The 24880-nt window shown below is 38.1% G+C and overlaps 1 protein-coding gene across 1 annotated transcript in view; it reads left to right on the forward strand.

The window, feature by feature from the left end:
* The first annotated feature begins 257 nt into the window (after positions 1-257).
* The window catches only part of LOC121386237, a 130129-nt gene continuing 105506 nt past the window's right edge, over positions 258-24880 (forward strand). The window contains exon 1 of the mRNA XM_041517065.1: positions 258-806. Coding sequence (XP_041372999.1) covers positions 722-806 — 85 coding nt within the window. The 5' untranslated portion in view covers positions 258-721. The remainder of the gene's footprint in view (positions 807-24880) is intronic.

Below are 24880 nucleotides of genomic sequence, written 5' to 3' on the forward strand. Positions count from 1 at the left end.
TCAATTAAGCGCTTTATCACTCGGCTACGTCCCTAAAGATCGATCGTACGACACAGACACTTGAAACACACACACACACCCGTTTGTGTTTGTTGTCTGTTTCCGTTTATTTTTGTTTATGTACAATTCGGGGCGGGACGTAAACCAGTGGTAAAGCGCTCGCTTCGTGCATGGTCGGTCTGGGATCGATCCCCGTTGGTGGGCCCATTGGGTTATTTCTCGCTCCAGCCAGTGCACCACGACTGGTGTATCATCGAAGGCCGTGGTATGTGTTATCATGTCTGTCCCGTGTGGAATGGCGCGTATAATATAGCGGGATTCCTCCCTGAGACTCTATGTCAAAATTACCAAATGTGCTCTAGTGGTGTCGTTAAACAAATTCACCTTCCAGCTGATTGCCCTTGACACACACCTCGGCTATATTATATGTCCTGTCTGTTCAGAACAGTGGGTCAATAATTCCATTTCAGTGGTTAAGCCATTAACACTCACTCTGAGCCAATACCGAGTCGCGAACCCAGTACCTATCGACCTTAAGGCCGAATACCTCAACCACTACACCCGCTCGCTCTTTTGTTAGTTCGACTAGCTCTGATAACCCCTCAGAGTGCACGTTTACGTAATCCGACCCACTTCGCCTGGTAGAGGACACGCATTGAAATTTTTAAATATTGCTGTTTGTTTTTAAAGTGTAAAATAGTTATAGATTAACATTTCAAGCATGTCCAACTTGGATCACGTAGATCGATCGTCTAGTACAGTATCCTCTTCTGTGATATTAGTCCTATTGTTGGGATACGTGTCAGGTAGGACAAAGTTTTTATAACAGATGTTGTTACTACGCCGTGTACGATTAAAAATATGATCGACCTTGGCGGCGCAGTGGTTAAGTGGTTAGGTACAGGGTTCGCATCCCGGTACCGGCTCCAACCCAGAGCGAGTTCTTAAGGGCTCAGTGGGTAGGTGTAAGACCACTTCACCCTCTTCTCTCTCACTAACCACTAACCACTAACCAACTAACAACTAGGTAGGTGGGTAACTAGTTCAACGTTCTGCTATACCACTGGGGTTTCGAATACGTCCATCTCGAGTCAGGCCTCCGATATCACGTGTAGGTAGGTGGGTAACTAGTTCAACGTTCTGCTATACCACTGGGGTTTCGAATACGTCCATCTCGAGTCATGCCTCCGATATCACGTGTAGGTAGGTGGGTAACTAGTTTAACGTTCTGCTATACCACTGGGGTTTCGAATACGTCCATCTCGAGTCATGCCTCCGATATCACGTGTAGGTAGGTGGGTAACTAGTTTAACGTTCTGCTATACCACTGGGGTTTCGAATACGTCCATCTCGAGTCATGCCTCCGATATCACGTGTAGGTAGGTGGGTAACTAGTTTAACGTTCTCCTATACCACTGGGGTTTCGAATACGTCCATCTCGAGTCATGCCTCCGATATCACGTGTAGGTAGGTGGGTAACTAGTTTAACGTTCTGCTATACCACTGGGGTTTCGAATACGTCCATCTCGAGTCATGCCTCCGATATCACGTGTAGGTAGGTGGGTAACTAGTTTAACGTTCTCCTATGCCACTGGGGTTTCGAATACGTCCATCTCGAGTCATGCCTCCGATATCACGTGTAGGTAGGTGGGTAACTAGTTTAACGTTCTCCTATACCACTGGGGTTTCGAATACGTCCATCTCGAGTCATGCCTCCGATATCACGTGTAGGTAGGTGGGTAACTAGTTTAACGTTCTCCTATACCACTGGGGTTTCGAATACGTCCATCTCGAGTCATGCCTCCGATATCACGTGTAGGTAGGTGGGTAACTAGTTTAACGTTCTGCTATACCACTGGGGTTTCGAATACGTCCATCTCGAGTCATGCCTCCGATATCACGTGTAGGTAGGTGGGTAACTAGTTTAACGTTCTCCTATACCACTGGGGTTTCGAATACGTCCATCTCGAGTCATGCCTCCGATATCACGTGTAGGTAGGTGGGTAACTAGTTTAACGTTCTGCTATACCACTGGGGTTTCGAATACGTCCATCTCGAGTCATGCCTCCGATATCACGTGTAGGTAGGTGGGTAACTAGTTTAACGTTCTCCTATGCCACTGGGGTTTCGAATACGTCCATCTCGAGTCATGCCTCCGATATCACGTGTAGGTAGGTGGGTAACTAGTTTAACGTTCTCCTATACCACTGGGGTTTCGAATACGTCCATCTCGAGTCATGCCTCCGATATCACGTGTAGGTAGGTGGGTAACTAGTTTAACGTTCTCCTATACCACTGGGGTTTCGAATACGTCCATCTCGAGTCATGCCTCCGATATCACGTGTAGGTAGGTGGGTAACTAGTTTAACGTTCTGCTATACCACTGGGGTTTCGAATACGTCCATCTCGAGTCATGCCTCCGATATCACGTGTAGGTAGGTGGGTAACTAGTTTAACGTTCTCCTATACCACTGGGGTTTCGAATACGTCCATCTCGAGTCATGCCTCCGATATCACGTGTAGGTAGGTGGGTAACTAGTTTAACGTTCTGCTATACCACTGGGGTTTCGAATACGTCCATCTCGAGTCATGCCTCCGATATCACGTGTAGGTAGGTGGGTAACTAGTTTAACGTTCTCCTATACCACTGGGGTTTCGAATACGTCCATCTCGAGTCATGCCTCCGATATCACGTGTAGGTAGGTGGGTAACTAGTTTAACGTTCTCCTATACCACTGGGGTTTCGAATACGTCCATCCCGAGTCATGCCTCCGATATCACGTGTAGGTAGGTGGGTAACTAGTTTAACGTTCTCCTATACCACTGGGGTTTCGAATACGTCCATCTCGAGTCATGCCTCCGATATCACGTGCAGGTAGGTGGGTAACTAGTTTAACGTTCTCCTATACCACTGGGGTTTCGAATACGTCCATCCCGAGTCATGCCTCCGATATCACGTGTAGGTAGGTGGGTAACTAGTTTAACCTTCTCCTATACCACTGGGGTTTCGAATACGTCCATCCCGAGTCATGCCTCCGATATCACGTGTAGGTAGGTGGGTAACTAGTTTAACGTTCTCCTATACCACTGGGGTTTCGAATACGTCCATCCCGAGTCATGCCTCCGATATCACGTGTAGGTAGGTGGGTAACTAGTTTAACGTTCTCCTATACCACTGGGGTTTCGAATACGTCCATCCCGAGTCATGCCTCCGATATCACGTGTAGGTAGGTGGGTAACTAGTTTAACGTTCTCCTATACCACTGGGGTTTCGAATACGTCCATCTCGAGTCATGCCTCCGATAAGATCGGGGGCCTGACTCGAAATAGGAAATTCCTCCATACTAAGGACAATTTAGAAATTTAGATTATTAATTCCAAACAAATAAAAATAAAGGGGAAATTGGAGGTTAATGATTTTGATTGCACCCTTAAAGAAGAAGTAAAATTACTATTAATCTAATTTTTTATAAAATATAAAATATAAATATGGCGCTATTTTTGATGGGCTGATCTAAATATTTACTTACTACTTTTATTTTTAAACACTCTACTCCTTTAAATTTAGGCCCATTGGAGGTTAGGAGGGATGGTTGGTCCAAGCCCTACAGGAGTGTTTATTATTTAAGATTAAAAGAAGAATTGCCAATCATATCTTGGACGTTGGTGTGACCAGATGAGGGCCGGGGATGGGGAGAGGTGAGACCCTACACAGTCCCTATGGCCAAACCGCCTACGCCCTATGGCCCCGAAAAAGCTCCTATCCACCGATATCTCATCCACCATTAGTTCGTAACTGTTAGCCTACAAAGCTTACGTGAGGTCCCGAAAATGGTAAGCGTGTAACTTTCTACTTTCTTTAAAATAGAAATGAAATTTATAGGTTGTAATATACCAAATACAATCCCAAAGGCGACCATGTTAAAGTTTGTGCTTTATGCAATATATCAACCAAACTATGAGAAAATGGTACCTTTCATGGCTCATTTTCGGTATAACCAAATGTTTTTACAACACCCCTAGTTTCGCACAAAATCTGAGTACTTTTTTTTATATGTACCCTGTCATGTTTCAAGCACAGGCCTACTTGACATAGTGGTACTAGATGAAATAAAATTGCATACATTTTTAGCCCGATTTTTACAACCAATACCATCACATTTATAACCAATCACAGGACTTTATCGAAATATCGGTGCACCTCGAACTTTGACCCAACCGGAAATTATTTGGTTTAGTGCTACCTAGACAAAGACAATTCCTAAGTAAACGGACTAATAAAAAGAAGGAAAATAAATGATAACAGGTATGCAGGAATAGGCCTAGGTCTCGTTTACAAAACAAAGTTGTTGTTTTTTTAAATCTATTATTTTTCTTTCTTTTTTATCTATAAAAAATCAAATAAAACTTCATTTAAGTATTTGTATTTCAGCCAGAGGTTAATAAATGTACATCTGTTATTTATATATGTACAAAATATAGTAATAATACTCAATAATCATAGCCAACTATTTGATTTTTGTTTGTTAGTCACATACCATCTGACTCAAACATAATTTCATGCGCAGTACTATGTGACATATTGACCAATCAGCAGAGCTATCGGGGTCAGAATATATTTACTTTGGAACTCTGGCTGCACGCAAACGATGGTCTATTTGATAACTTGTTACGCTTTTATGATGGTGTCTAAAATTATGGTGTTGTTTTTTTGTTTGTTGTTTTTTTAGATTATCTTTATTATGGCATCCCACGTTTGGAATAAAATCCTTTGTAATGACAGATTTTGTCGGAGTTTATATTTTTATCAACAACATTGGGATCGTTCTAGATCAATAACGTAACGCTGACTTGACATAGATGCCAGAGCCGTTCATAATTGGTAGGTCAAATGACGTGTTGCAAAATGTTGGGGGAGGGAGATTGGTTGCTTAATTGTTGAATTACAAATGCCACGTGAATGTCAATACCCCAACCAGCACTATCAATTGAACTAATTGTAAGCCTACGTTTAATGAGTCATTTTTATTAAAAAAAAATTAGTAATGTGAGGGATCTAATTCAGTCGGTAGTGCACTCCTGATATGCTTGGGCCATAGTTCTAATTGAACCACCTCCTCAGAATCAGTGGGTTTTTCCATTCCAACTATCCTAACCATGTTCGTTGTACATAATAAGTTGACAAGTTGATTCCTACACATGTTTAGCTGCACGTTCATCAAACTATCTAACACTGAAAAGGTATCCATAATTGTGTATATCAAATTACCTGAATAGTACATATTGTAATTAAAAAATCAAATTGTCTGCATCAGTGTTTACATGTCATAATTATATTTCTATAGTACTACTCCTGAAACTTCTTAATAAATTATATCTCCATTTCTGAAAGGGAAAAGAAGTCAGACTACACTAATGAACCAAACAACATACAATTAGAGGAAAACATTATTGGTTTATTGGTTCATTTTTGCAACATGTCTCTACATTTACATGTACCAATTACTTCATAAATTAATAATGCTTGGTTTTCACTCCCCTTAGCATTTAATGAGTGCGATTTTTCACTCGCCTAAGCGTTTAAAGGTGTGCGATTTTTCACTCGCTGTGGTTTTCCAAAAGCCAAGGACTGGGTTAAAACTGCTACAGCACCCCAGTTGTTAGTCAATCTATCTTTACGATAAGGTTCCTTATATCGCTTAATGAGAATCTTGTTATTTGGGATGTTTGGACTCAAATGGGTTTCAGATATAGCAATAACATCAAAGTTACTCAATTCAGTTTCCACTAAATATACATGTACCTTAGACTCTAGACCACACACGTTAATGTGGACAATGGATGTGTTTGCTACTTTCTGTACAAAAGAAGATCCTAGGTTGATGTGAACGTTTCCTGCAATGAATAACAAGAGTAAAATAATAGTGATACCTCTCCCAAACTTGAAAGCATAAATACATGTAAAGGCACTTAAAGCCTACCGTCTGCTTACTCCGTGCATTACAATAATAGAGCCCCGCTCTTGCACGATAGACACCAATATCAACCGACATCATATGTTCTATACCAAAAAAACACATATCGTGACAAGTGTGAGGACAATATGACTAGATATTTAATCCATTTAAAACATTTACCAGTATCGAACGCCATGACATGATGCAATGACAATTTCAGCGTAGATACAAGTGTGAGAAAGGGAGAGAACACATTTTGTTTTTGTTTAACGACACGACTGGAGCACATGATTAGTTAATCATCGGCTTTTGGATGTCAAACATTTGGTAATTCTGACTCGAAGTCAGAGGAAATTCGCTACAATTTTTCTAATGCAGCAAGGACTCTTTTATATGCACTTTCCCACCGACAGGAAAGCACATACCAAGGCCTTTGTCCACTTGTGGCGCACAGGTTGGAACGAGAAAAAACAACAATCATCGAGATGGTTCGATCCTGCGACGCAAGCACCTCAAGCGAGCACTCAACCGACTGAGCTAAATCCCGCCCCGAAAGGAAAAGAAGGAAGAAGAAAATGTTTTATTTAACGACGCACTCAACACATTTTGTTTACGGTTATATGGCGTCGGACATATGGTTATGGACCACACAGATATTGAGAGAGGAAACCCGCTGTCGCCACTTCATGGGCTACTCTTTTCGATTAGCAGCAAGGGATCATTTATATGCACCATCCCACAGACAGAATAGCACATACCACGGCCTTTGATGTACCAGTCGTGGTGCACTGGCTGGAGCGAAAGGAAAAGAAGAACTGTAACAACAAAACAATCGTAAGTGAAGTAATAATGCCCATAAATAAGAACCATACAATGATCAACTATTATCGTTAGTTCGTGCCAAGCTATCGCACCCACCACTGTAGTGCGCATACAACTCGTCTAAATGTCACAGCGCTAGCAGCGCTCTCAACATGCGACCTGTAGAATGCGATAGTGCACACTACGTAAACACCCGAGTCTGTCTGACAATAATCGCACGCCACAAGGCACATACGTAAACATATATTATGTGCCTATTTCAATAGTTATTTAAAATACACCCTAGACTGCGCGACTCCGCCCGTCACCTCGCATTGACATGTAACAAATGTTACAAAATGTTTTAACCCAATAAACACTTTCCCACTGACTTCGTGAACACCGAGTTGCTATTCATAGTACGCTTTGTCACTAAAGCCCGGGCCACACTGTCAAGGATCAGGACGTCGGGTTAGTCACGGATACGATCCGGCATCATTCGTGATAATTCGTTGTGGTCCGTAGAGGTCCGTAGCTGTCCGTATTAAATCGATGATCAATCGTAGCAGTACTTGTATGTCTGTGAACATTTTGAACATGTCCAAAAATTCATCACGGTTCGAACAACTGCAGTACATCCTTAATGATAAGTAGAAGAACGTAATAATCCGTTCTAATCCCCAACAAACCGTACTTAAACCGTACTTATCCGTACTTAATCGTAGTAATCCCCGGCCTCAAGCCCCGGTCACACTGTCAAGGATCAGGACGCCGGGTTAGCCACGGATACGACCCGGCATCATTCGTGACAACACGTTGTAGTCCGTACTAAACTGTACCTATCCTTAGCGATCCGTATTGACTCGTAGCGACCCGTAGCGCTCCCCGTTGTCAACTAATTCCTATCCTTAATAATCCTTGGTTTATCCGTCGAAAACTGCAGTTAAACCGTGGTGCATCTGTAGGGGGCCGCGGATGGACCACTATCCGGGGTCATCCATGAGGTTTTCATCCGTCGCGCATCCGGCCAGACGATCCTTGGCAGTGTGACCGGGGCTTTAGCAGTACGACATATGTAAATTCGATGCATACATCAGGTAACACCTATCTGGAGAAAGCCAGCCTGCACGTTCAAATTAACTTTAGCACTTTTTCCTCAGTAGCAGTTGGGTCCCTGGCCTTCCTGAGACTGAACTCCGGGACAGACATGCTCGAAACCTCTGTGGTATATGAGCATGTTCAAACGTTACGCAACGCAACACACGGTTGTTGTCACACGTACATGTACACGTGTATGTTAACAATTTCAAGACATACGTCTGGCTGCTCATAGGTGATGACCAGGTCACCAGTGTTATACGTCCAATAAAAAAACCCAGCACGGTGGAAATCAAAATCTTTAACCTGACAATCATGTGTCTGTGACGCGTAAGTCAACTACAAGTGCGAAGGGTTGTAAATATATTTTAGTCGATAAAGATGTTATTTTTTGCTTAAAACCTGGTTTTTGAGGATATGTAAGAAATATAATAACACATTCGTGTCCGTTAGTTAACATTCATCTCACAACTCGTTAAAAAACGTATCAAACTAGCTTTCGCTCGTTGGATACATTTTAAAACAACTCGTTGTCAGATACACGGTATCTAACGGCCACTCATGTACCACGACTGAAATATCAAAGGCCTTGGTATGTACTATCTTGTCTGTGGGATGGTGCATATAAAAGGTCCCTTGCTGCTAATCGAAAATAATAGACGATGAAGTGGTGACAGCGGGTTTCCTCTCTCAATATCTGTGTGTTTCTTAACCATATGTCTGACGCCATATAACCGTAAATACAATGTGTTGAGAGCGTTAAATAAAATATTTCTTTCTTTTATTCTCTATGTAGTACGCTTTGTAATCATTACAATATTTCAATACTATATTAGGTTGTGTGTGTGGAAGGGGGGGGGGGGGGGGTGTTGTTGTTTTTAGTGTGTGTTTTTAGGCTGTGCACTCAGCTGCTTGCTACTATGCATTATAATAGCTCAAACTTGCATGCATATTATGCATAGAGATTATTATACGAGCTTGTGTGTCGTACTGATTTTACGAAACGAGTTTCAGGATTTTTGTATTTCCCGAGCGAGAGCGAGGTTAATACATGAATCCTGACACGAGTTTCGTAAAATCAGTACGACTCACACGCGAGTGTAATTATTTCTTTATTATCCATATTACTATTGTTGTTTTCTTTATGAATAACAAAACCGAACTCAAAATGTTTCTTCCACAACTAGAAGGAGACGACGAAATGACGTCATATTTCAAATGCACAGTCTGAGCTAGGACTGGAGAAGCAACGTCATGTTATGACGTCGCTTCCCAAAATTACGTCATTACACGTGTTATTACACGTGTGTTTCGTATGATTATTATTATTAACTCCGTTATGTTGAACAATGTGGATACTAAGTTAATAACACATTCAAAGTTTGTCGTTCACAATACAAACCAACATGCATATTGTACATTATTAACATCACAATTCAAATCACATGTTATATGGCGTCAGACATATATTTAAGGACAATTCATGAGTTACTCTTTTCGATTAGCAGCAATGTATCTTTTATATGCACCATCCCACAGATAGGATAGTACATACCACGGCCTTTGTTACACCAGTTGTGGAGCACTGGCTGGAACAAATAATTATATGGATAAAGTTACATATCATGTAATACGAATTCACACTCAGAACACCGATTGTACGACCATGGAGGTTTGATCGGATACAGAGCCAACGGACAGCTGGACAGTTATCAACACTCTCTTACTATCTGCAGTGTGTGTATTAGTGTTATAATATGTCATTATTTGTTATCATTAGGGAGCTCGACAATTATCAGTGTAAAGGTATTTAACATGAAACATACGATTGTTGTTGTATTACAGCGGAAATCTTTGACTACCGTTTGGTACGCAGCGATTGCGCATAATTTATATATAGAGGATATTTCATGTTTTTTGTCAAATATGATTTATATCTCATCGAGTGAAGTTAGCAATCATATCTCACGAGATGAAATATAAATCAACGTTGACAAAAAACATGAAATTTTCTATTTATTACATAACTGTTAGCAAAATAGTTCCGGCTTTCTTACGGTGAAGATGACACTTTCTGCAGTGAAGATAACACATTTCAGAGTGAAATAGTGAAATTTTAAGATATTTCACTAAATGTTATATAATAAAGATTTGTCTCTGACGGTAAGAGTGTTGATAACTGTCCAAATGCCCGTTTAGCTCTATTACCGTCAGAGAACTCGGGCTAAAGAAACCGCAATAAACAAAACAACACGAACAAATCCCTCCTCTACCCCCCCCCCCCCCCCCCCCCCCAAAAAAACAACAATAAAAAAACACACAACAACAACAACAAAACAACAACAACATACAAACAAAAAGTAGCACCACAGCATCATAGAGGTCTAATTAACGAGCTACTCTCGATTCACTAATGTCAAAACCTATATTAGCTCCGGAACTTTCTTTTTGACCGACCGTTCAAAATTGCGCCCAAATTCCTCAATCAAACTTGCGCACCTTTTCTCTTTTGGCATAATTCTTGCTCCATTCAAAATTCCATAGCACCATTACCCACCCCCCTCCCCCCCCATCCCGCCTGCTACCGACCACAGTCAGGTTGCTGGTGCTCACTTGCACGCCCCCCCCCCCCCCCACACACACACCCTCGCCCCGCCTTTCCTGTCCTGGATGGAGAAGCCGGCCGAGGCTGGCTCTTGTGCCCAAGACAGGCGTGTTTTTCGGTATCGTCAATATCATATATTAGGAATAAAAATTGTATTATGCGAGCCTCTGGCGAGCATAAGGTCTCACCACACAGATCACTTCCGGGTGAGAGTTCATTGATCACAGTCCACTATAGTTCCCAATTGTGACACACGTTATGGTTCACATATTCACTTCTAGGAAATGGTGAAGAATTAAAACAATATGTATGTTTAATGGTAAGCCTTCTGGCTGTATTTTACCCATGTTATTTTGTAATATTGTGCATCGACCTTTTGGGACATGAGTGTACAGCGCAAGAAACAGCCGGAGTGAATCGGTTAATGAACCACCTGTTCGGACCGGTACTACAGCCAGATGCGGTCATATAGCAAAACAACTGAGACGGAAATGTTCTCAATTTTGGAGTGAAAATAAATGTTTATATAATGTATGTTCGCAATGGTGTATGTTGTTAGTGCCAACGAAAACCCGTTCTATTAGCAATCTTCGTTTGAAGTTGGGCAATTTAACATGGGTTTCAATGGCAGATGACATCTATGTAGTGAGACCATGATGTAAAACATGAAATTACTGTTTATCCAACAAAATATAAGTTTAGCAAACCAAAAATGAAAATGTACTAGTGTAGCATCCTTATAAAAGGTAATTACATCGATGTGGATTTAAGCCAAGCGGATAAATATTGCAAACATGTCAATTTTATTTATTTTTATTTTTATTTTATGTTTATTTTTTAGGGGTGTGTGTGTCAAAATGTATATTCTAGTGTTCTTACGTGTAGTATATAAATTGATATGAAGTGTCTAACACTGAGTTTCTCGTTGTAAAAGGTCAAAATTCAAGGTCATAAGGTCAATATCCAAATTCACACTAATCTCTGTGATTTTGTGCATAATGAATTTTTTTCGAATGTACAGTCATAGTGACAAACAGTTTTGATGGTATTGTGAATATATAACATAGTATTCTACTATAAAAGTGGAATTTGTATCTGCCATTAATAATGTGTGGATCTTCATGCTGAAATATACACTGCATTATGAAACAATTGTTGCCCATAGCAACAATTGATGAAAACTAATAGTTTTAATGAACTAACTAGATAATTAGCTTCTTTGTATGTTCACCATATCAGAACTACCAACAAGGTCATGCATTACCATATAGTGGCTGCTTGTTTGATGGCCATCTATTGTGTGGATGACCAAGGAGTAACAATGTGATATGAAGTTTTATTGGATGGTATGGTGCATCTATCTGTTGGTGTATTGTTTAGAGTTGATAAGTTACACTGGTCTAGTATAGCTTTTCATGGTGTAAATGGCCCAAATTACCAAACTGACTTCAAACCAAGTTTGACAAAATCTGTCACTAGACTTTAAGGTCTCGCTACACAGATTACTTCCGGATGAGAGTTCATTGATCACAGTCCACTATAGTTTCCTATTGTGACACATGTTATGGTTCACATATTCACTTGTAGGAAATGGTGAAGAATTAAAACAATGTGTGTGTTTAATGGTAGCCTTCTGGCTGTATTTTGTCCATGTTATTTTGTAATATTGTGCATCGACCTTTTGGGACATGGATATATAGCGCAAGTGACAGCCGGAGTGAATCGGTTAATGAACCACCTGTTCGGACCGGTACTACAGCCAGATGCGGTCATATAGCAAAAAACTGAGACGGAAATGTTCTCAATTTTGGAGTGAAAATAAATGCTTATATAATGTATGTTCGCAATGGTGTATGTTGTTAGTGCCAACGAAAACCCGTTCTATTAGCAATCTTCGTTTGAAGTTGGGCAATTTAACATGGGTTTCAATGGCAGATGACATCTGTGTAGTGAGACCTAATACATTATTTGTATTCCTAATACATGATATTGACGATACCGAAATACACGAGGGTAATAATCTCTTTATCATATAATCTCAAGCTTAAGGCAACGTGTTTTTGTAAACTGTACACGCAACTTTAATTCCAGTCCGCCATTACTAGATATTCAAATGACGTAAGAATATGTGGCGCGGTGTTTTTTTTTAATGGAAATGACGTCAAACTCGAATGACGTCATTTTGGATGTCCTTACATCAAAATAAACTAGGCCTTAAACGCACTCTCTCACAGATAAGACCTAATTATTGACCCAACAAGGTATTATATGACAATATATACATTTGATTTGTACCTAAAAGTACTTTATTGAACCATCTACATAACCACCATATCACACTTCAATTCAATTCGTTTATTGCTTTAAGCTATAAGCTTATCAGCACAACATATTTACACAGCATATATAAACACACAGGAGAATTAAATTATTATATACAGTGAATCACATACTTTTGATCTAACATATTAAGTAACAATACATTAAAATATATAAACCAAAAGATATTAAATAAGTACAAGCATGGAAGTAATACATTCAAAGTTATAACATATGCGTCTAAAAAGTAACAACTTTTATATTAGACAACAGATGAGTGCCGTAACTTATATGCCAAACAAATATATTTACCAATATTAATTAAATCTTTAGTGTTTTGTGTATATATTTAAAGACAGAAGGATTTCGTCTGTAGTATAACCTGATATATCGTTCTCTTAAGTTTTGGAATAATGGGCAAACTAGCATGACGTGGTATTCATCTTCAACATCGTTATTACAATGGTGACATTTTCTATTATTGAGTTCAATATTATGGTATCTTCCTCTTTTCAATTTCCAAGTAGAGGGATGATAATGTTAATTTGGTTATGTACTTTTTATAGTGGACGGGTATGTGTTTACACAAGTAAAATTGCAGAGTAATATCCATTACAATATGTTTATATAATGTACATTTTGTTGATATCTGAATTTCATTTAGCAGATTCTGCTTAGCTTGGTCAAAAATACGCTGCTTCATTTTCATTAGAGTATAATTTACGTTGATGACATTCTGGTTTATCCAAAGACGACCAAATCCTACTTCATTTAAACTTTTTTTCACAAAACCTGCCCAGTTATTAGAACAAGATTTTAATGTGTTATTCAATATTACCAGATTTTTGTACGCTGTTTTCAAAATACAGTTTTCAGTAGTCAGTAGTTGTCCCCAGTATTTAAGTATTCTGTACATTCTTTGATACTTCAGGGGATATCTATCCAATTCAAAATAAACAGATGCATTATATGTAGATTTTTTAACGCCGAGCAATTGCTTACAGAAATCGATATGCACTTCTTCTATATTGGCACCTCTGTGAATGCCCCACACCTCAGAAGAATATGATAGGATACTATTTACGTATGTGTCAAATAAACTGCATGTTGTTTTGTAATTTAAGGAGTAGTCCGCTAACTTGTGTAGCATAGCAAACTTAGCCTTTCTGCCTTGTTCCGATAGTTTCTTTTGGGAAACATTGAATGTGTTATTATAACTAAATGCCATACCTAAATAAGTAAAATTATCAACAATATCTAAAATGTACCATCATACAACCATTTTTAATTTTCTTTAACAGCACCTCTATTTCGAAAAACTACAATGTTTGTCTTCTGGACTTTAACAGACAGTTTCCATTGATTGCAATATATGAACAAATTATCCAGTGCATGTTGTAAACCTTCAACTGACTCGGCAAATAGAACCATATCGTCTGCATACATTAATAAGAATAGTGTGAGTTCTCGGAAGTAATATGGTTCAACATTATTTTGTATAAAATACATTTCACAATCATTGACATATAAATTGAATAGAATTGGCGAAATTACTTCCCCTTGGGCCAAGATAACTGGTGAAATAATCTGTTAGTTTTCCATTTAGTAATGCTTTAACATTTTGGTATAGAGATCGGATTACATTTAATAGTTTACGCCGGATTCCGACCTTTGATAATTTGTACCATAAGTAGTTTCTATTTACCGAGTCGAAAGCTTTAGAGAAATCTACAAATGCACAATAAAGCCTCCCCTTTTTAGCCAAGGTGTTTGCTATTATAGAATGTAGAGAACATATTGCATCAGTTGTACTGTAGCCTGGTTTAAAACCGAACTGAGCATCACTTACGATGTTGTTTATTTCCGACCAATTAAGTAATCTTTTGTTTAAAATGGAAGTGAATAGTTTACCAAGATGACTTAACAGACTAATACCTCGAAAATTGTTTGGGTCATTCGCATCACCTTTTTAATGCACAGGAACAATTATTGCGGTTGACCAGCTCTCGGGGAAATAACCTGAATTTAGAATTTTGTTAAACAGAATTAGCAGCAAAGGCGACAGTATTTCTTTACATTCTATAAAGTATTCATTTATAAGCCCATCCAGGCCACAAGCTTTATCCCTTTTGAGATCGCTGATCGCTGTGTTAATTTCATCTACTGTAATTTCAGCATCAAGACTTTCATAAACACAAGTATTGTCGGCACCAACATCAAATACATGTCGATCTGTCTCATTCTCATCAGACCTATCAGACAGTGACTTAAAATGTTCAAATAGTTCATTCAGTGAAAAACTGGGTTGCAAGGACTTTTTATTTTTAATTTTGCTATAAAATTCTTTAGGATTGTTAATTCTTATACACTCCAACATATTTCCTTCATACTGTAAGTAATGTCTTTTTAGTATAGATTCTTTATAAACTTATAGCGTTTTTTCACCGTTATTAATTGTCTATGTCTATGATCATTTTTTAATATATTAAAATCGTCCAATTTACTTTTGTATGCACGATATAGCTGTTTCAAATCGTCGTTAAACCAAGGCTTGTCAGTATTTGAATGTGGTTTCTTACGATTTCTTGCTCCGTCATTGCGTTTTGGTACTGTTTTACAAAAAGGCGACATAATTGTTTTTAATTTATCAGTGAACATATTAACCGCATTATTAACAGCTTCCTCCGATATGAAATCAGAATTAATAATGGGGTCTCTAAGCTCATCATAATTTAAACGTACTGCCATCACACACTGATGTTTATACTCATCTTTCCAGTTAAAGACGTCCTTGACATTATAATCTCACTCATCATCTATAGTTGTATTACACTTGTGCGTGATTGGCATAGACAACTTGAGCTGACAGTGCAAGGGGGCGTAGTCAGAATATTCAGTAAAACTGCATACAATATACTTGCTAATATATTCAAACATTTCAAAGTTTGTAAGAATGTAATCAATTACACTATATCCACTTATTATTGATATTTTATTAAAAAAAATTAATTGAATTATGGGTACGGTCCATACTTCTGAGAAAAATAACGGCTATTTGGAGAGCAGAGGTGTGACGTATTATTTTGAGTCATGTGACGGGCATTCCCCGAATAATCGCAGTGTCAAAACGATTCACCAAGCTCGTGTAACGAGAACGCTTGACCGTCATATGCGACGTAGGGTAAATAGAAAAACAACAACAATGAAAATAAGTTATTAAAAAATAATAAAAACATGTTCTGAATAATAAGAAGCTTATACATGAATTTATTTTAGTAACAGAAGCATGTTAAACGTCGATAATCCCGACTAGTTAGGCCTTTGCATCTATAGATAAATTTATCGTTAGTCGTACGCGAAAAACTCTAAACATCTGGATCACGAACACCTTCATTTTCCACCATGTCAAATTCATTATTATACAAAATATGCCATAACAGCTTACTTGGGATAGGAATTGTTACATTTTTAAAGAATACGCTGAACTAGACGATGTTTATATACGATGTGACTATATATACGAAGGTCGTGTATATAGCCTCCGCTAACGAGGGCTGGCTATAAACACAGCAAAAATGTATATAGGCGGTAAATAAGTATTTGATTGATCTATATTGCCGAATCACTTGGAACAAGAGAAATACATACTAAGTACAAACAGGGGAATGGGGGTTGAATCTAGCTTTTGTGTACGTTTTCCATAGACACCTACCCAGTGTTTCTGCCGGAAATAATTGTTTGGGTATAGCGCTATGAAATTAAATATTTACAATGTGTTTGCTGAATGCAACAGCAGTCGATAGGGGGTATGGGGGCCTCCTCCAAAAATAATATGGGTTAGGTGTAGGGTTATGAAAATCACACAGTAATAATAAAGAGTCGTTAAATTTGTCAAGGTTAACTTAAAATTGTTTAATCTGCAATAAAATTTGGGTATGGGCCATACCCATTTTACCCTGCTACCGTATATGAATAGCGTAATATTGCCCCTGCAGTACTATAATAATAATATTAATAATAATTATTATTATTATTATTATTATATGAATGAATGAATACATATAAATAAATAAAATTATCAGCTTCTGAGATTATCTGAAAATTAAAATAAATACACACCAACTACGGACAGTACACAAACTAACAGCGGGGGATTGTAACTGGAAACAGTCTGAAGGAAACGTGTTCTCTGCTTGAGAATTATACTGTTCTATCGACGAAATTGGGTCAAATGGAGTTATAGGTATCATTGGAAAGCTGACATTATAATCTTGAAGATGAAACCGGTTTCAGTTGCAAACTGTTACTTATAATAAAGATATTAACGGGATTATTTTGTTCCATCTCAAAATAATCACTCGGTCCTAATGTTAAACTGTTCTATCTTAACTGACCAGTCATATGTTATCAAACATGACAATGTAACACCAAAATTCTTTGATGATGGTAAGTTCAGAACCGGTCATTTTAATCTTTTGAAATCAGGTACAAATATATCTCTAGGAACAAGTTTATTGTGTTTGTAACCAAAATGGAATGTCAACGTAAACACATGCAAAGTTTCATTACAATGTATTCAGAATAAAAATTGTCATTCGCACCCCTTGGATCCTCTGCTGAAATGCCATTGACTTGTTCCCGCGTCATGGCGAGTTTATTGTTGTTGTAGGCAAGTGCACTGATTGCAATCCTAGATAGGTTTGTAACAGATTTCCCCGAGATAAAAACAAAACATTATTTTGTCGTCCGATTCAGGTGTCAGGCAAAACAGAAACTCTATCATGCTCACAGCATTGAAATAGTTTATCGCCAGATCTAAGAGTCCAAATTATTCAGCAAAACTTTTGTGAACCAGGGCTCTCTTCAATTCAGGAAGTAGATAATCTCCACAGCAAAATTGAAGGAAAAGACATTAAAGGTCAAAGAGCACTATAGCCCATTGAGTTTTGTTCGTTTATTGAAACAAGTCGATAGACAGCCTATGTTCATCATTCAAATGAAAGCCAACATGTTCTTAGAGTATCAGTCTATATCAAAATGCCTAAAGTTTCATGATATACCCTTCACAAAATTGAAAATGATCAGTATTTTATCTCAGAAACCCAAAGTAGCACATTTTAAATTATCATTTTCAGGTGAGGAAGATGAAGGTAACCTTCGACAAAAAGCAAGAAACCAAAACACTAAGTTCCAACTCCCTACCCCATCTGTGTTAAAACCGATTCCACAGTTAAGAAAAGACAAAATCATAAATCCATGCTTAAATTCATGCCGTTAGATAACATGGCATACGTGCAGTCCATCCTACATGTAGTTACAGAAACAATTATATATACAGTTAGTTAAAGTTGCAGTTGCAGTTTCAGTTGCAGATGAAGCTATAGTTAAAGTTTGCAGTTGCATTTACGTTTACAGTTATAGTTACAGTTGTACCTACCACCGTCTAAATCATGATGATTCTCTTATTTACTACAGTCGAGATTACATGTACATGTTGTAGTTGTTTACCATCGGATCCCTTTTCTTCTGCAATGTGTTTAACGATTGTTTTATGGGTTTTTTTTGTTTTTTTTTGTGGTGGTTTTCTAAATGTAGTATGCTTCCTTTGTAGTTAAGATTCGAACGTTAGTTTCTTGACGTCAAACGTTATAGACTGATGGACACCAGAACCATTCAAAAGAAAATTAAACCTAACTAAATTACAAAATGGAATTACTGTTTTCTCTATTAACGTTAAACAGTTTCCAGAAGTTGGCCGTTTGTTTTTGTTTTACAAGTTATTAAAAGCACGTGTTTTAATAGAATACTAATTTTATTTAATGCGTTTCAAAGTTATAACTAAGTGCTGTAGTTTGCATTGCCAAAAACAAAAACAAATATTTTTCTATTTGTTACATGGATATAATTTATTAAAGTATATTTGACCTTTACGAAAATGTTTTCACATACTGGAAGCTGCAGGATAAAGAAAATGTGAAATTTTCGTTGACTATTCCACTTTATAAGAAACCTATGGGCAAATCTATTGTAAAGCAGATAGAACAGTATAATTTACTGCGTAAGTTTCATTTTTTGTAATTATTATGTTCTGTCTCGAAGTCTTATTTTGTTGTTTTTGGAGTATTTACTAATATTTTGTCGAGTTTTATATGCCCAATTGACAGTGTTCACGTTAAAAATACATATGATATACCTGGTGCCTTGTAATAAAAGCTTATTTAGTAATACCAACACCTCAAACTTTCAAACTCAATTTCCCAACATTTCGAAAACGTGCAAATAGAACAAAATAATTCTTAAGCAGCGTGTTTTCGAACAGTCAATGTACCATTATTGTTACAGATAAGCATAATTAATAACTATGATTCGGGAACAGTACTAACAGTTTAGCTAGTTTCGCAGATAAGTACGGTTAGAGCAGGGCAGTACAAGCCATTTTTTTGTGATACATTTTTCGGGGAACATGTCTCGACCCCTCACCGTAAACTTCGCTCGCCTCCATGCTAAAATCCCTACACACGCGTCTGCAGTGGTACTGTGTACGGAGCTCCGTAAAAAAACAAAAAAAAAAAAACAAACAAACAAATTAAACAACAAAATAACCCCATCCCCCAAAAAATAAATAAAATAAAAATAAATAATAATAATAATAATCGCTTGCTCAATCCCATGCTTGAGCAAATTTAGTTTTCTGTTGTTTTTTCCCCCCGATAACCCGATTTTGAATAGTACTGACCCTCGGTCACTTTTCTATGTAGAACGACTCCTCGGTCATTTTCTATGTAGAATACTGACTCCTCGTCACTAGTAGATACTGACCCCCGGTCACTTTTCTACGTACGGCAAAAGGTGGTGACTCACGTAGAATACTTTTTTCTACGGCAAAAGGTATCAGGAGGAGAAAAATTACTCCCAGCGGAAAAAAACCCGTTGTACTACGACCCCCCCCCCCCCCCCCCCCACACACACACACACACGTTGAAAACTGACCCCCATTGAATAACGACTCCTCTTGAAATCATACAAAATCTTCTTAATGGGATTTCAATAAGTTTCTATGTAAGTTATTTTGCTATAATATCTTAAGTTTACAGTCAATCCTCTATAAAACAACAACTCATAGGGACCTTAAAAGTGGCCTCTATCAATAGTATCATCAAGTGACATTTTATATAGTTCAAAATAGATGCAAATATAATATGAATTGAGGTGTTCATTTATATGAAAGTGGTTGTTATGCCCATTCTCTGCATTCACCTCATCTTTTGCCAATACGGGAATCCCAATATGCGAGTTAAAAAAAATTTTTTAAACAAGTTTGATTATGTTTCCGTTGTTGCACATTGTTTACATACTTAGATACCCGTAAATTGTTCATGCCATAGCTGGGACTCGAACCTATGGCACCGAATCTGAACACGGGGCTGACCATTTTATCCTAAAGATAACTTTGCTTATCGTTAAGACTCTCCCCTCCATTTACAAATGGACTAGGCCAGTACTTATGTTTACTTTACTCCCTGAAAGGGGCGGGATCTAGCTCAGTCGGTTGAGCGCTCGCTTAGGGTGCCACGGTCACAGGATCAAACCTTCTCAGTGTAAGTCTACCATTGGGCCTTTTCCCGTTCCAACCAGTGCACCACGACTGGTATATCAAAGGCCGTGGTATGTACTGTCCTGTCTATGGGAAAGTGCATATAAAAGATCCCTTGCTGCTAATGGAAAAAGTAGCGGGTTTCCTCGGACTACGTGTCACAAAAACCAAATGTTTGACATCCAATAGCCGAAAATTAACAATCAATGTGCTCTAGTGGTGTCTTTAAACGAAACAAACTTTCAACTTTACTCCATGAAAAATAACAAAACTAGTGGCTAGGTCATAGGCCTCAAGTATGGTAGGTACTGGGTTCGCATTTCAGTACTAGATTCAACCTAACTCAACTCGCTTAAACCCGATTAATAATTTCTGGCAAACCAATCAGCCAAATTTAATGAAACTTGGGTGTAATTATAAGGTATGGGAGCCCATTCAAACACAGAATTTGTAGATTTTAAAACAGTTCATGTGAAACATGCAAACTCAGCCTGCCAGTCTAGACCCCCCCCCCCCCCCCCCCCCCCCCCCTTTGCAAAATGTTCTGCACCCACGCCTGGATTGATTAAAATGTCTGATTTGATGATATGAGGGTTTTTTTTTTATTCCATTACCAACAAATATGGCGTCCAAAGCAACATAATACTATGATAAACAAATGTCTGTAGAGATTTCCTTTATAACAGCATTGAGATTATTCATTCAGTAATGCCCGTTTTCATGATGTCAGGTTGTTATTCGGCAAATAGGTGCCTATAACAACAGCAAAAAGGACAAAAATTCTTGCCGCTATGTTTTGTTGTTGTTTTCTGTTGCAGGGAAACACAACATACAGAAACAAATACCAAACATGGTAAACAGACAATATTGAAATAACTGATTTTATTATGATGCAGACATAAAATATCAATTAAGAAATATCCTAATAGCTGGGGGGATTAATCAATTTATCAAATTTCTTTACATAAAAGTTTGCACATATGGAACAAATCAGGGCAATTAAGTTTCTAGGTTTCACTTTCCATTTTAAAATTTAGTTTCTAGGTTTCACTTTCCATTTTAAAATTCATTTTTGTTTACTGCAATGAAACTTCAAGAACAGCAAATCGAACTATCTTCAGTCTGAAAAACCTATTCAGAGTTCTGAAAAGAAAACATAGCCTATATATTTTATAAGACTTTTATTTTTTATTGGCAAGATACATTCCCTCCAAACTGGACACGCTTTAAACAAATACAATTAGGAAGTTAGTATGTACAGTGTGTTTGTACGTCTGTATGTGGTGTGCGCGCGCTTCTGTGTATAGTTTGCATGTACCGTATATATATTATTTTCGTGAAACCAGTCTGTGTAGTTTACTTCAACTTTACTTCCAGGTCCTCCCAGTCACATAGCAAATTGAATATATTTGCATCCATTTCCTTAGCAACATGCTCTAAACCCGATATGGTGTAGGGGGCATCTCTAAACGTCTGGACAAATACCATCTCCATTCCTTCTCGTTCTTTCAAAATATCAGAGTCGGCTTGGCTGTTCACCAGTGCAGAAGTTAAGGTCTGCTCAGATATGTACCTCCAATATTTTGATGGCACAAAATCTTTGACAGGTCTGTATGGTGGTCTAGAAAACAGCGTTTCTTCGACATCAAGAACTGGTTCGAAGTGATCGTTCAAGTCTTGGATGTAAGCAGCGCATTGGGATGGCAGTTCACCTGTATTTAATAAGGGTTTATATGGTAACCATGTGTAGAATGGTTCCCCATCTACCTTCCCGTGAACACAGTAAACATACACTGTTGTGTTTGTAATGCTTGCGAAAGCGAAAATTTCTAACTCTTTGCCCCACGTTCCATCTTGTTGCATTTTCGTTACGTGTTGATGGAAGTGCTCTGACTGGATTTGCTGGAAAATGTGTTTATTGGCGTTAATGAAGTTGACAACTTTCTCTCTAATTACCTTATAATTGGATTGTACTCCACTTAATATGTAGCTAAATGAACGAAATAAACAATTCCCATCACTTCTCATGGAAACCACCTTAACGCGTGATGCATCTGACCTGATTTCACGGCAAATTCCCATCTCCGCGTGTCCGTTTCTTACTTTTAAACCAAATAAGTGTGATTTTGTGGCTTGTCATTCCTTGTCAACTGGATGGAACCGAATGCTGGTGCTTCCTGGTTCTTCAGTTTGGTCTCGAAACTCAACCTCAACCTCTGACCTCTGTTGCCTGAACTCATCCTCATATACTTTTAATTTCCTCTTCTTAAATGGAAGTTCTTTATCACTTTCTTTTATAGCATGACTTTTGTCGGTGTCATTTACAGCTTCGTTTCCTTCGGTGTGCCTTATCGTGAACAGTTTTAGCCTATTACCATTAATTGCCGTTTTGACACCTTGCAAATTATAAGTTCCTTTGTTGTTCACAGACTTAATTATGTATAGACCAGTCCAGCGTGCGCCAAGTTTACCGCCTTTCCTAGTGGGTTTTCCTTGTGTTACGCATTAAAACTTTGTCATCAACTTTGAAATTTACACGTTTCACTTTTGCGTCATAATACCGTTTTCGCTTTCTCTGCGCAATCTTAATGTTGTCTTTGGCTTCTTCTCTATACAACGAAAGCTGAACGAATGCCTTGCATCTATTTCCCAGTGCTAAATCGGCCGATTCAGTGTCTGGCCCACTAGGTATATCTAGTTCAATAGGTAGCCGAGCTGATCTCCCATAAACAAGATAAAATGGGGTCTTCTTCGTTGAGTCGTACTCCGCCGTTCTATATGCAAATAGCATATATGGCAATTTTTCCTCCCAGTCATTTTGATGTTCATTGTCGTAACATCCTAACATGCCACACAGTGTTCTGTTGTATCTTTCAGTTTGTCCCTCACTGTCTGTGGTTGTCTAGGGCGAGACAATTGATTAGCGGCGAGGACAGCGGTGGTCCATTTCCATCTTTTGACAAAACCTGTCGTTCAGAATCATACAAAACTCTCTTCGTTGATCTGTAATAAGAACTTCAGGACAACCGTGGCTCGATACAAACTTTACTAATACACGGAGGACACTGTGTGCCGTCTTGTCAACAATTGCCTCGGCTTCAACCCATTTTGTCAAGTATTCCGTGAAAACCAAAATGTATCGGTTTCTTACCAAAACAAAAAGAAAAATCCCATTAAACATTCTATTGCATGCCATGTTACTTTACTCTCCAGCAATCAAGATATACTAATGGAAAAAAGAGAACCTATAGTAATTTGGACACATTGTTTTCCCATTACTAACAGTAAAGTATATAAAATACATAAAAAGCTAAATGTGAAATGGCCATTTTATTTTTATTTTCAGTATAATACAATAATTTTTAGAACTTAAAATGCATCGCTTACCATAAACATAGGGCATTTGGTGTCGCTTATGTTACATCCATTCATATTCATCTCAGTCATGTTAACAAAATACAATTTATTAAAATATTTAAACAATTGTAATATAAAATTCGTTTTTTTTTTGTTAATTTTTTTTCTGTTGTTATTTAAAATTTAAAATTTTTTAAAAACCTAAAGGAAATTTGTTTCTAATATAACAAGTTTTTAAAAATGTTTTCACATGCATTGGGATGAACATTCAGGTACAACTATAAATCAAGTTTATGACCTACACTGCTACAGTTCGCCATAAACTGACCAAAAGACGAAAACCTAATATTAAACTTAAAAACCTTGACTATTTTAATTAAAATATGAATTTTAAAAAAAATAAAAACCTAAAGAAAAAAAAGGAAATAACGAAAACAAAACAAATAAAACCCCCCCACAAAACACGAGCACCACGCAACAACAACCCACCGTCATTTGAGATGAACATTCATCCATAAACCTGAGTTTCATTGGCTATTACTTAGAGCCGTTCACCAGCAAATAATTATGTAACGCAACTTTGGCATGTTTACCCCCCCCCCCCCTCCCCTTCCAATGTCCAGGTTTGTGTAAGACTAAGACCACTCTCCCCCTCTAAAAGTTATGTAACGCTTACGTCAATAATCTCTTAGCTTTCCCGTCCTTAGGTGAGCTGACAAGTATGTGTGTGCGTAAATTATTAGGAATCTGATACTCTCTGTATGTCTGTCCTGTCTCTCTGCGTCTCTACTCTCCTCCTCTCCTCCTCTATCTCGTCCTCTCCTCGTCTCTCTCTTCCTCTCTCTCTCTCGTCCACCATCTCTTTCACCACCCTCCTTCTCCCTCTCTTTTCTATGCCTGCAGTGTCTATATCTCTGTATGTGTTGTCTGTCTGTTTCTATTCCCCACCATCTCTTCTCTCAACCCTCCCGTCCTCTATATCTCTTTCCCGTGTGTCTGTTTTATCATCCCCTTTGTTCCTCTCACTCCCTCCTCTCTCTGTTGTCTCTCTATACCACGTGCGTCTATTTATGTCTGGGTCTAGTTCTCTTCCTCTCTCCTTCTCCTCCATCTCTCTCACTGCATTACTCTTTGTCTTTGTCCTCCTCC

The sequence above is a fragment of the Gigantopelta aegis genome, chromosome 12 (genome assembly GCF_016097555.1).
Source record: "Gigantopelta aegis isolate Gae_Host chromosome 12, Gae_host_genome, whole genome shotgun sequence".
In the NCBI taxonomy this organism is placed as follows: Eukaryota; Metazoa; Mollusca; class Gastropoda; order Neomphalida; family Peltospiridae; genus Gigantopelta; species Gigantopelta aegis.